General features: G+C 41.0%; 1 protein-coding gene across 1 annotated transcript in view; it reads right to left on the reverse strand.

Annotated features, from left to right (window-relative positions):
- syn3 (synapsin III) overlaps nucleotides 1-14302 on the reverse strand; it is a 232351-nt gene that overhangs the window by 38787 nt on the left and 179262 nt on the right. Inside the window, exons 6-8 of the mRNA XM_087997272.1 lie at nucleotides 11499-11561; nucleotides 3085-3227; nucleotides 1074-1148 (exon numbers count right to left, since the gene is read on the reverse strand). Coding sequence (XP_087853398.1) covers nucleotides 1074-1148; nucleotides 3085-3227; nucleotides 11499-11561 — 281 coding nt within the window. The remainder of the gene's footprint in view (nucleotides 1-1073; nucleotides 1149-3084; nucleotides 3228-11498; nucleotides 11562-14302) is intronic.

The following is a 14302-nucleotide window of genomic DNA, read 5'->3' on the forward strand; positions in this document are numbered from 1 at the left end:
AAAATTCTGGTCATTATCATCAAGAAACAAAATGCACACTTAGAGCAGACAGGTGTGTTTTATGATTAGTTTTATCATTTAGTATCTGATTTTTCCCCATCACCAAACTAACCCTCCAAATGATTTAATGTGCTGTCAAGAGTCAGCTGGATTAATTTGACAGTCTCCTTGGGCCTAAATAAAGCTGTCAGCGTCTGTATCATTTCTATCTCTAAGAGACTGTTTCCAGGCATTAGGCTGTGCTTCCACATTAATTTCCATCAAATCTGCCAAAAGTATTACACAACTGATCTCTTGACTTTATGTTATAGTTGCAGTGTTCCAAGTGGGAGCAGGAGGAAGGACTCACCTTAGGGAACTATGGTGGTACCGGGGCCTTGTACAAAATATTTACACTGTTACTAAAGGCAATAGCATCATTGTAAGTTGTAAGTCACATTGATTTTAAATGCCAGGTTAGAGATTTCCAACATAAAGATAAAAGGTCATCAACCCAAAACATTAACTTTGTTTTTTTTCTCTACAGGAAGCGCCTGGGTATTTTTAGTAATTGCCAGTCTTGTAAAAGAATGCGTCGTTAGAGATCAGGAGGCTCCCAAAGAAAATTGGTTGTGAGAGCAATTTTTATTCTTTTTCAGAATGAGAGTAACATTTTCCAGTTGTCTGTTTCTTTGTGCAGCCTTCCCCATCTACATTATGATTCTTTGATTTGTAAGTAATTCTAATTGTGCTTGGTTAGTGTAGTTTTCTATAGGGCTATGCTATTAAAATGCCTTATAATTGTGAAGATTTGCAGGGTAAAAAAGCAGGGGATAGAACGAGAAAATACAACACCATTGGAAGAACCTTTCCTGGCTAACCCTGGGATTTAATAATTATTGATACACTCTCAAAATAAGTGACAACTTTTGTCCCAGTGAAGAGACCAGTTAGCCCAGTGAGAATATGTGAAATAAATAATGGAGATTTCACTATTTAAACTTTCCATTCCAGTACTTCCTTAACTTCACTGCTGAATCTGCTGCTGGAAAGCTGTGTCCCCTGATCTTGGTTCGTGTGGTCTAAATGCTTACCGTTCCGTCATGGCCACTTGTTCCAGCATGGCAGAGCCAGTATTTGCTTTCCAGTTCCCTGAAATTGAAGTCCTCCTGAAAGACAGAAGAACAAAATATTGCAGAAACCACTTTACAGAAGCAGAAGGAAAACAGCTCCAGATATTTGGTTAAATAACAGATGTACTTCCCTTAGTTGTCTACACAAACATTTGCGGGTAGTACAGTGGCAGGAACTGCTCATGGTGAGTCACTGGGAACAAACAGCAACCAGCCGGGAGTGAGGAGTTGCACATGTGCAGCTCCCCAGAGGGTGAGGTGCCCTAAGAGTTCTGTAGAAGACGCAGATCATGAATTTGTTGGGGTGAAGCACAGAAAAAGGCTGATGGACAGATGCATAGAAAGATTCGGTGTATAACAGATCTTCCACAGCCTTACAATTCTGGTGGAGGAAACCATTAATCAAACTAATCAATTTAACTGAATGGCATTCCCCCCACCACCATGAAGAAATCAGTTCTTGTAACATTTTCTTTAAAATGCGTCAGAACCAACACCAATTAAATATAAATGAAAAGAAATAACACTTCAAATCAAAAGATAACTTTCATTTTAAATAGTTGTTAAAACAAAATACATCTTACACAACCATTCACGTCACTCCATGTGGTGCTACATTGCTGTGCAATTTCACAAGATCCTGTTCTTTATTCAAGCAAGGTAGGTCTGGAGACCTTTCCAAGAAGAATTTTCACTTTTGAGTTATCACAGGTACAAACTATCATCAGCAACTATAGCACCAAAATTACCACATAATTGAATTCTTTCTGCCTAAAAGGGTTGAATAAGAGCAGAAAATGGAAGAAATACCCAGGAGCTTTAATAGCATCCACAGGGAATGAAACAGAGCTAACATTTCAGGTCAATAAAGCCTGTTTGTCTCTCCACAGATGATGCCAGAACCTGCTGAGCATTTTCAGCATTTTGTTTTTACATCAGATCTCCTATGACCACATTTCTTTTGCTTTTGTACTTAAAGAGTGGCACATGTTGTCTGATTTGTGGTTGATTAGCTAGACAGTGTGTTTTGCTTTTAAATTCCTACTGAAAACTCTGAATAGAGACTGGAACAATGCATGAATATTTCATTTCCAGGCAGGATTTCCTGCATCAAAATTGATACAAGTTGTGACTGGCACAGAGGCTCAAAGCAGGTGCACACTGTAATTCAAAAGTGCCCAGAGTTAATGACAATCTCAGACATGGACAGATTTTCCTGATACAGACGGCCCTGTTTCTAAACATTCCCACAATTCTGTGACATTTTGAGAACTTCCTGAAAACAACAATTTTTAAACAGTTGACCAGGTGGATACCTGAATTATTTGCATTTGAGATGCCTTTGGTTTTCTACTGAGATATGTAAACTTTGCAGAGAGCAATTTAGCCATAATGGATTAAAGGAATTATAACCCTGAAAATCTAGGTATGTATGAAATTAATTTCTTTCACCTTTGCTCTCTGGTGTCAGAAACATTCAGATTTGCAAACCCATTCTCTATTCAACAAATCTTTTCTTTTTGGCACTGGGTGGGTATCTGCTGAACTTCCCTGTAAGAAGGTTGGATTTAAATTCTGTTTTGCTACTTGTAACTGGTAAAGTTTAACCAAGATAAAATAACTGAAATGAGGTTAAGATCATTTTGGCTGTTTTGAAACTTTACAGTATCTTTCTCTAAAAAATTGGGTGACGATAGGACAGTTAATAGACATGAGGGCTGTCTTTGTGACAAATGGATGAGTGCAGCTCTAATAACACTCAAGAAGCTTGATATCATCCAAGACATAACAATCTGCTTGGCACCACATCCACAACCATCCACTCCCTCCACCACTAAAGCTCAGTAGCAACAGTCTGTACTATCGACACACAAATTTAACAGTATTAAACATCCATACATCAAAACACTAATACAATTATGAAATTCACTATGGTGGATGATGGTTACAGAAACAAAATGCTAATATTTACATGTAAGCTTTATAATTATTTCCGATCTTCTGAATTCTGATGTCATACTTGGAGTCAATGTAAGGTTCAGTGGTTGCATAAGTTTTTGCAAGGGCCACAACACTGGCGATATCCTGAAAATCATAATGATTTTCAACTTTTACCTGCAAGAGACAAGCCGAGGCCAGTGAGAGAAAGAGTAAGAAGTCAAAAGAGTTAGAAGCATTATTATTAAACCATCCAAAACATCTGAAAAGCATTTTCATTAAGAATACAACCAATATGTGTGCCACCATTCCCCATTCCCCTGATCCACTGAGCTCTGTCACATCCTCACTGACTCAATTTAATTTTCTCCAAATGATAATGTCTGAAGTGGTGAATGAAAGCAAACAGCAGAGTTTAGGTCAAGGAACACACAGACTCCAGTGTCATGTTTCTCTCAGTATCTTGATCAATATCACCCCCAAAGATTATCATCATTGTTAGTGAGGAAGAAATTGCTGTTCTCCTCTGTAACATCGTCTTCCTTCTCTTTAACTTTTCTCTGCTTCCCTGTACTGTGATTGATCCGTTGGAAGAGGCAGCTCAAACTAAAAATGAATGAGTGTTACACCCTTAGGATAAAGACAGAAAAGTGTGATAACGTCTGGTTATGCGCTGCTTCAGTGTTGCCATGGTAATTATTTTAGTGTACGCCCACAGAACTGCTGCTGGCACTATCCTCTCATCTTGCTAACCTTCCAAAGCTACACTAGAATGCTTCATTCTTAGCACTCTGTCCTGGTCATCTTACTCTCAGTTCTCTACTGGAATGTCCTGACAGTTGCCTGCTTTAAATGAACAACTTTCAACTTTGACAATACTGAATGAAGACGAACACTTGAGAAGTGTCTCCTAGGTGGCAGCACACAACTGATGCAATTGATCAACTGGTATCACATTGTTCAATGGGAGAGATGGCTTCCAAGATTTTTCATGCAAATAATTCTTGTTGGTACTGATGGAAGTACACATATGTTGCAATTTCCCCTTCCTGAGGAGGTGGGAATAATGGTGAATGTGATGAGCTAATCAGGCAAGAGTCCAAAAATCAGTTTCTCGTTGTCAAGACAAACTTTCACAATTAGTTTCTCCCTCCTTAGATGATGTTCTTCTCATTGAATGGCAAGAAGCCGATTTGCATTTTATTAATTACACAACTCACTGGAAGTAATTTCCCATTCTCAATTAATTTCTGGGATACGGGAATGCTTCAGAAACTTGGCTGCATAAACCAAACTGTCAACTTTACTCTTGAGCCTCAAATTCATGTGTATATATATCTTTTGTTATCACTGTTATATAAGCTATTAGGACTTGAAAGGATTCATTGATATCATGATGTAAGATCCAGACATAAAGGGCTATTCCTGGAAGAGTTGTTAGAAATCTTTGCTTGTTACCACTGCTGTGCGAAAATGACTCAGTTAGTGTAATGTGAACTTTTAGCTGACGTCTGAAGATTTCATTGAGTTGTACAACATAAGATGGTGGCAGTGACAGATGTCTCAAGTAACGTGCTAGCAGTTGTGATAGGTAAAGAAATCTTCAGATTGTTAAGACCATCATTGTTTTTTCTTTATTTTTCTCATTTTTGGTTTGGCCCTGTGAACTGAAGTTGAGAATCAAACCCTGAACAGCAGTTGGTTTTAAAAATAAAGACACAACAAACAAATGGGTAATGCATATGGGTGTTGGCCTGGAAAGGTTGTTGCAAGTTAATTATTGTTCTAAGAACACTGCAGATGCTTACCGACTGGTAGGTGGTCGGATGTTGCACTGGTCATTCGAGTAGAGGTCAGTGCTGGCCAGCTAACCATAGAAAATGTTGAAAAAGGAAAAGGAATCCCAGATTGAACTGGTTTTGACTTTCTTTTTGGGCAGACGCCAGGTAGATGTCATATACATGGACTTTAGTAAGGCATTTGATAAGGTTCCCCATAGTAAACTAATGGAGAAAGTGAAGTCACAGGGTGTGCAGGGTTTTCTAGCTAGGTGAATAAAGAACTGCTAGAGCAACAGGGGACAGAAAGTAGTTGAAGAGAGTTTCTCAAAATGGAGAAAGGTGACCAGTGGCTGGGGCCACTGTTGTTTGTGATATACATAAATGATTTGCAAGAGGGCATTGGTGGCCTGATCAGTAAGTTTGCAGAGGACACGAAGATTGTGGAGTAGCAGAAAGCATAGGGGACTGTCAATGAATACAGGAGAATGTAGATGGACTGGAGAGTTGAGCGGAGAAGTGCGGATAGAGTTCAATCCGGACAAATGTGAGCTGACGCATTTTGGGAAGTCTAATTCTAGAGCAAACTACACTGTAAACAGAAGAGCCTTGGGAAAAGTCGATGAGCAGAGGGATCTGGGAGTTCAGGTCCATTGTACCCTGAAGGTGGCTGCACAGGTAGATAGAGTAGTCAAGAAGGCATATGGTATGCTTGCCTTCATTGGACAGGGTATTGAGTATAAGAACTGGCAGGTAATGTTAAAACTGTACAAGACTTTGGTTCGGCCGCATTTAGAATACTGTGTACAGTTCTGATCACCACATTACCAAAAGGATGTGGATGCTTTGGAGAGAGTGCAGAGAAGGTTTACAAGGATGCTGCCTGGTATGGAAGGTGTTTGCTATGAAGAGAGGTTGAGTAGGTTAAGATTGTTTTCAATCGAAAAAGGAGATGCAGAGAGGACCTGATTGGGGTCTAAAAAATCATGAAGGGTGGATAATCGAGATAAACTTTTTTCCTAGGGTGAAGGATTCAATAATGAGAGGTCACACGTTCAAGGTGAGAGGAGAAAAGTTTAAGGGGGATACACACGGAAAGTACTTTACACAAAGGGTGGTAGATGCCTGGAACACGTTGCCAGCAGGGGTGGAGGTGGCAGGCACGGTAGATTCATTTAAGGCGCATGTGGACAGATGTATAAGTAGTGGGGAGCAGAGGGATACAGATGTTTAGGAATCGAGCAATAGGTTTAGACAGTGGATTTAGATCGGCATAGGCTTCGAGGGCCAAAGGGCCTGTTCCTGGGCTGTAAATTTTCTCTGTCCTACACGGGAGCTGCTGGATTGGAAAGCAATGTTTGAGTTTTCCTCTCTATAGTTTTATATTCAGTTAAAGAATTGTTGAATGTTCTGAAAAAAAAATCCCAGTTTATATGAAGTTACTGAATACTTCATGGAGTCTTCTGGAAGCAGTTTGCATTGACTAGTGACTTTGGAATTGAAGCAAGATAAAAGTATCCTTTGTGCCGATAATAAAACACATTACTCGAAGATTCTATAAGGCCCTGGTACTGTAAGATACATAGCAATCTCTTGTTAGTCATCAGGCACAACTTAAAAATGAGTTCACGTTATAGCTTCCAATGCATCTCTTCATAGCATTGGCATCAAGGAAATACATTCAACAACTCTACTTAGCTCCTCCCATGAATCGTCTTTTGTATCTTGATGGATAAGGGCTCTTGTGGTGCAGTAGTGTCCCTACCTCTGAGCCTGGAAGCTTGGGTTCAGGTCGCACTTGCTCCAGAAACATGCCATAACAAGGTTGATTAAAAATATCTATATCCTGATGGGGAGGCCTACCTTACACTGTCAGTTAACCCTTTTGTTTGAACTGTCTTTAGCAAACCCTCTGAATGGTTCTTAGCTTCACTTTTGCTGTAACTTCTACAATTACAGTAGGTGCCTCCAATGGAGATTAAATCAGGATGTATCCTTGGACCACTGCTCCATCTGGAGAATAGCTACACACCCTTCAGCTTCACAGGTGACACTTTAATGGATGGGGCAGGCAGCAGTTTTTCTCTTGGAACAGCACTTCAGTGCAGAATGCAAGCAGGCCATCTGTGACCAAAATAATCACTTTCACGCAGAAGGCAAAAAAGTAGCATGAGACAGTAGAGAACAGTGAAGTCATTGTGAGGGGGCTATAAAGCACAGTGGTGCATCAAAGTCTGACATGGCGCATGTGCCTGCAGTTTATGTGGCTAAAACACTGCAGTTTAGTGAAGAGCAAGACGATGTGTGAAATGAAGAGAGTGATGGCGATGCACTCAGTAAGGTGTGGGTGAACTCTACACAGTAAGGGGATACCACCACAGTCTGTTTGGGTGTTGGGGCTATTTAGAATCAGGGTATTGGCCACAGTCCAATTGGCCACAGTTAGTCCAATGCAAGTCAGCGATTGTACCACAGTCAGTCCTGTGAGTCAAGCAAAACCAGTCTGGTCCTTGTTAATTAGTCAGTTAGTCAGAATCATCTTGAAAATTCTGTCTGAGGGATGTGCCAGGCTCACCATCACGGTGGCAATTGAAGATCATTCAGTGGATCTAGTGGGACAGGAAAGAGTCTGAATTATCCTGAAGTCATGATCACTCTTGCCCTAGCCTGGGAAAGCTGCAACGTTGATTTTCCTGCTCCTCGGATGCTGCCCGAACTGCTGGTCTTTTCCAGCACCACTCTAATCCAGAATCTGGTTTCCAGCATCTGCAGTCATTGTTTTTACCCCAAAGTTGCAAGGGCAGCAAAGGCACAGAACCTCAATGGTCAGGGCTCTAAAATGGAGACACTGATGGTCACGTAAAGGAGATCTAAAGAAGTGAGGTGAGGGTGTTGCAGGTGATGGAGGAGGAACAGTCACCGTGGCAGCAGGGATCACAAAACAAAGTCGTAAAGAGTGGGGAGAGGGTATCAAGTGTCACAATAGCAAAGACTGCAACAAATGCAAATTCTAAAGCTTACCATATTGATCTGCAAACTAACTATGCCATAAGGTATCGATATAGAGAAAGCAGCATCCAAAGTGATTGAGTTATTGGGAAAGGAACGGAGTGCAGAGTTGGAACATGAATCCACCTAAAGGCTACTCCAGTAATCAGGAGTTCAGGGATTAATCAATATTAAATACCTACCTTTCAATTCCCACTCAATCATCATGTTAATGTTCCTCATACCTCATCCATCCTAGCAATTCTGGTATAATGCTGGACATACAGACCTTGTAAGCTGTTCGTATCAAAAAGTGTGGCACTGGGAAAGTGCAGCAAGTTAGGCAGCATCCGAGAAGTAGGAAAATTGACATCTGATGAAGGGCTTATGCCCGAAACGTCAATTCTCCTACTCCTCGGATGCTGTCTAACCTGCTGCACTTTTCCAGTGTCACATTTTATGACTTTGATCTCCAGCATCTGCAGTCCTCACTTTCTCCTAGCCCTTGTAAGTAGTTAGCCTGGCCACAGTTATTTCCAAACCTCTCAACTCAGAAACCCTGAGTTTGAAACTGAATTTGACTTATTGTTGAGGGGGGTCAGTCAGCCTAACTACCTGCTGTCTCATCTGTTCTGGTTGTCCTTGGAGAGGGAGGAGGTGATGTCCACAGGCATGCTCAAATCCATGCAGGATGTCACTGATGCGCTCTTCACCAAAGCACAAAAGTATCTTTCTTTACTCTTTGACCCAGAGAATTGTGCAGGGAGGGTATTAGGAATCTCAGCCATTCCTGGTTTCTTGAAGATTTAGGGTGAAACTTTACATCCACATCACTATGAGAGTGCCATATTATGAACCAGCAGTCTTCATCAACAGAAAAGATTGTTTGAATTGTTTGTGACTGCAACAGCTGGATAATGCAAAGCTGTGCTAGAAATCCAGGGATCTGAACATGACTCTTGCATCCTGGATCTCTCACATGTGCCAACTTCTAGCAAAGCCCTGTTCAAGCATGGTTGCTGGGTGACAAGGAATATCCCCTCCACACCCGACAGACGTCATCCCGAAGAAATCCTCAACTGCTGCGGAAGAGATATTATATACTGTCTGCACTTTGACTGCAGCCTTTGTAGAACTGAAGATATGTTTCAGTGCCCAGACCAGTCAGCTGATGGCACGCAGTATACTCTAGACAAGGTGCCACACAAACATCTGGAATTAAAAGGTGGCTGCATGGCAACTATGCAACCAATGTCAATTGTCATATAGACCCATATATTGTCTATGAAGTTCTGAGGGTAGGCAGGGAGAACCCTTTTCCCATAGCAGAGAGGTCAATAAACAGGAGGCACAGCTTTAAAATAAGGAGCAGGAGATTTAGAGGGGATTTAAGGAAGGAATTTTTCATCCAGAGAGTTGAGAGTATCTGGAACTCACCGCCTAAAAGAGTAATGGGGTGGTAACCCTCAGGACATTTAAGAACTGTTTGGATGACCACTTGAAATGTTATAGCATTCAAGGCAATGGGCCAAGTGCTGGAAAATGGCATTAGAATAGATTGAATGTTTAGTGACTGGCGTGGATATTGTGAGCTGAAAGCCCTTGACTTTGTGACACTGCATCATGGTGGTGTGCTGCACCCAACACTTCCTCAGTTGCCAAAAGCAGGGGGTCAGGGGGGAGGAGATGCAGGCGTGAGAGCAAACCTCCTCAGGAAGATGATGGGGTGTGCCCATTTCAGGAATCGCTCATTGACCTTGTGATTTGGCCTGCACCTTCCTGCTGAATGTGACAAACTCCAACATTTGGGAACCCAAAGAGAAGCCTCTGAGAGAGTGACCATGCCAGGCAATGACCATCTCCAATAAGAAACAATCTAACCATCGTCCCTTGACATTCAATGGTAGTACCACCAGTGAATCCCCCACTATCAACATCCTCGGGGTTACCATTGACCAGAAACTCAACTGGACTCACCACATAAAAGCAGTGGCTACAAGTCAGAAACTAAGAATACTGTGGTGAGTAATTTACCTTTGACTCCACAAAGACTGTCCACCGTTTACAAGGCACAAGTCAGGAGTGTGATGCGTGACTCTTCACTTGCCTGGATGGGTGCAGCACCAACAACACTGAACAAGCTTGACACCATCCAGGACAAAGCAATCCGCTTGACTGGCACTGCATCCACAAACATCCACTCCCTTCACTGGGAGTGACGCTCAGTAACAGCAATGTGTACTATCTACAAGATCCATGAATACACCAAAGATCCTGAGGCAGCACCTTCCAAACCCACGACCACTTCTATCTACAAGGACAAGGGCAGTGGACACATGGGAACATCTCCAATCCACTCACCATCCTTACTTGGAAACATTGCTGTTCCTTCACTGTCACTGGGTCAAAATCCATGAACTCTCTCGCTAAGGGTGGGTGAGTCAACCAACAGAAGATAGACTGCAGTGCTTCCCCTAGGCAGCTCACCACCAGCTTCTCAAGGGCAATTAGAGATGGGCAATAAATGCTGGCCCAGCCAGCAATGCCACATCCCATGAATAATTAAACTTCTTAGCAGAAGGATATGGTTCTTGATTCATAAATTTTCTCATGTTGTCTCTTTTTTTGTCATGTTTGCTTGAGTTGTTTTTTATTTAAAAGCTCTTTCATTACAAACTTAAGTAAAAGCAAAGAAAGCTTCAAGCTCACATGCTTGGTGGTAGTGGCAGTGTTTCATGAAGGCAGATTGCCTTCCAGAGTCTAAGAGGAATGAGAAGTGGAATTAATTCTGACCATACTGTTGTCAGGTGTCACAAGACCAGCAACTTGGTGGACTAACAATTAAAAGTGAATCACCGAAGAATGAAAATGAGCTTTCTCTTAGCCACATCTGATTCCAAGGATCTACATGAAAGAACAAAGCCAAACAACATAATTGCATTGTTACAAACCAGTTGTAGGCATGGAAGATTATCATCGCAACGTAGTGAGTTGGTAGCTATTGAATTTGAGCAAAGCTGGCATGTCATAATTGGCAATGGTGGTCACACTGTGCAATGAGACACTACCTCTGGAAATATAAACAAACATGACTGTCTAATCAACTGTCTAAACTGCAGTGAGACCTAAAATTATTTTTAGACACAATGGGGTCTTTTTGCCTGTAGCTAAACCAAATCTACCGAAAATCCTTTACAATTTGCAAATTTGGATGTGATGACTTTTTATTTGTTAAAAACACAAACAATTCAATTTCCATTTAATACCAGGTAATAATTATCATTTTGCATTGTTAACATTTTAGAAACTGCTCATCTGTTTTCACCAGTTTCTAGATTCACACGAGACTTAACCGGGCTTAGGGATTAAATTTGGAATCTTCCTGTCTGTACTAGCTAACTGGATATGAAATAGACATGTAGGGATAGATTTTAACCTTTTAATCCTTGATATAAACTTTCTCTGGTTGAAGCACCAACAGAAAAACTCAGTGAAGAGGTTTGAACGCCTGCAACAGAGTCCATTTGGTTTTCATTCAAATATTTTAAACTATAGTGAGTCCCACTGAGTCGATGATCGAGATTAAATTTCTACTAACTTCACATTCTGTCTCATCACATCGTCATGTGAGATAGTAGGGCTTGACGCTGTCAATGGCCTTTCTTGCTTTAGTACTGCTTACCTTACCCATGCCTGCGTGAGCATGTCCCATCTTCACAACCACGGGAAATTTGGGAATTGTTAGCTGAAACACAAAAAAAACCAAACTAATTATCAGCTCAGTCTTGTTCATTTTGATGTGTTGCTATGCACATTTTTTTTTAACCTTGGGATGATGTTTTAAAGATTCCTCCATGGCATATGAATGCTACTAGCCAGACAGCATTTATTGCTCACCCATAATTACAGAGGGGTTGAACTGGGTAGTTTGCAAGGCCATTTCAGAGGACTGGTAACTACATTCCTGTGGGTCTGGAGTCACATGTAGACCAGACCAGGTAAGGATGGCAGATTTCCTTCCTAAAATGACATTAGTGAAACAGATGGGTACTTGCAATAACTGCCAATATTATGTGGTAACCATTATACTTCTTAAATTCGACATACTTTAATTCATTTTTTTTAAAAAAGTTGAATCAAATTTCGCCATGTGCCATGGTGGGATTCAGACTGGTGGCCCCAGAACATTTGTCTGGGACCATGCTCATTTCTAGAGCACTAACATTACCATTGTGCTATCATGTCACCAGAATTCTATACTCTTCCCCCAACTACTGGTGTATTTTAAGGGATAAACACCCCTCTAAGTTTCCATTTCTTTCAAGTTTGATATGGTAAGTTAATAGAGGCAGCTTAATAGTTCTTTATTTAAGCATAAATAACGCCATATGAGTAATATTTATATGCTGAGAGTGTGCAACACCATTTCACCCAGTTTTTAAAGTTAGTTTGGCAGCAAGTGTGAAGAAAAATCCAAGTTAACATTCGGGTCCAGTAACCCTTTCTCAGAACAAGTTCTGAGGAATTCTGATTTCTCTTCACGGGTGCTGCCAGAGCTTCTGAGCCTTTCCAGCAACTTCTGTTTTTGCTTCTGATTTACAGCATCTGCAGTTCTTTCAGTTTTTCAAGAAGTTAGTTGTTTTATACCTGCTTAAGCCTTTCCCCTTCACAAACTATTACCATTCCTGAATTAGGTATAAGAAAGCATTAAGCTCTCATCCGACGATGCTTTCCTTGAGGAAAGGGATAAGTTTATGATGGTGAGAGGAGTGAAATCTCTATACTTACTGCATCTAGTTATGAAGGGAGGAGCAAATACTTTTGACAGCATTTCATAATAATCAGAGTAATTATTCCAGCCCTAATCAAAAACACGGACAAGGATTTGATTGTTAAGTATAAGTGATACAACACTATTTTGTGTACAAGTGAAATACATTGTGCAATTAAAGAAGCTTGACAAGCATTAAGAAAAAGGCTCAGTTTGGACTGGATCAATTTAACCTGAAGCATTATAACTCAGTGTATTAAAATCAGAACTGCACACACTATAAGAAAATTTGCCATCTGCTGTGATGCCAGCTGTCTCTGTCAAGTATGCCATCTTGTGTGTCTTCTTGCTCTCTTTGGTTCACTGGAAACAGAATGGGCAAAATATCATGTTTATTATTAGCTTTGTTTTACCCGTCAGGCTTATTGTACAGCTGTGATATACAGTCAAGGGCTCATGTCCTGAACAGAGTTATTAGGATCGTTACAAGTGGACCTAATAGCCCCATTATATAGCCAATAAAATTTAGAGCACTTTTGTACCAATACTTTCTGTGATTTCCTTTCAATAATTACTAATACAAATAACTTACTCGGAGACCAGACTTGAATTATTTAGTGAACACAAATATACGTGACAGCTGAATTAGTATGCAGTTAAAACGGGACATTGTTTGAAGCACCAAAGTGATGAACGTCATCAGTAACTATTATCAAATCAGTTCCCTTCCAACCAGCACCCTACAATACTCGCCACTTTATTATATTGATGTCAATCCTTGGTGCGACTATGCTCAATAACTTTACTGTATGTCTCAGTTGATATTTAACTCCTCTATATAAGGGGAGGCAGTGGCATAGTGGTAATGTCATGAGGTCAGTAGTCCACAAGCCCAGGTGAATGCTCTGGGGACATGGGTTCAAATACCACTAAAAGCAAATGTGGTAGCATTTGAATTGTGGGCGGCACGGTGGTGCAGTGGTTAGCACTGCTGCCTCACAGCGCCTGTAGACCCGGGTTCAATTCCCGACTCAGGCGACTGACTGTGTGGAGTTTGCACATTCTCCCCGTGTCTGCGTGGGTTTCCTCCGGGTGCTCCGGTTTCCTCCCACAGTCCAAAGATGTGCGGGTCAGGTGAATTGGCCATGCTAAATTGCCCGTAGTGTTAGGTTAAAGGGGTAAAGGTAGGGGTATGGGTGGGTTGCGCTTCGGCAGGTCGGTGTGGACTTGTTGGGCCGAAGGGCCTGTTTCCACACTGTAAGTAATCTAATCTAATCTAATCTATATGGCTATGCTCGGTAACTCCTCAATTTATTCTGATTGTTGATGAGTTTGGCTATAAACTTTCTCTTGTAGAAGTTTGAATTAACAACCCACTTTTTTCTCAGGCTATTCATGGAACCTCCACAAGATGATACCATTGAGCTCAAAAATTCGTTATTCAGAGGGCAGTGGGTGCAAAGTCACACCCAGCCAATTAGTCTTCAATATGCAGGAGCTCTGAACTGAGAGTGAAGTACTTTGAGTTGTTCTATCTCGCTATGATTCCAGTTTATGTTAATACTAGGCAAAGTGAATCCCAGAATGAAACATGGCTTGTTAAACACTAACCTTGGATTTTTGTAACTGTTTTAAATATTCACAAAAATCAGCCAGAGTTCTTTTAATACAAAGAATAAAACATTTATTAAACAATGAAAACATGAAGCATATTT

The sequence above is a fragment of the Chiloscyllium plagiosum genome, unplaced genomic scaffold, assembly GCF_037043375.1.
Source record: "Chiloscyllium plagiosum isolate Xiang-an unplaced genomic scaffold, Cpla_swu_hap1 HiC_scaffold_19, whole genome shotgun sequence".
NCBI classification, from domain to species: domain Eukaryota; kingdom Metazoa; phylum Chordata; class Chondrichthyes; order Orectolobiformes; family Hemiscylliidae; genus Chiloscyllium; species Chiloscyllium plagiosum.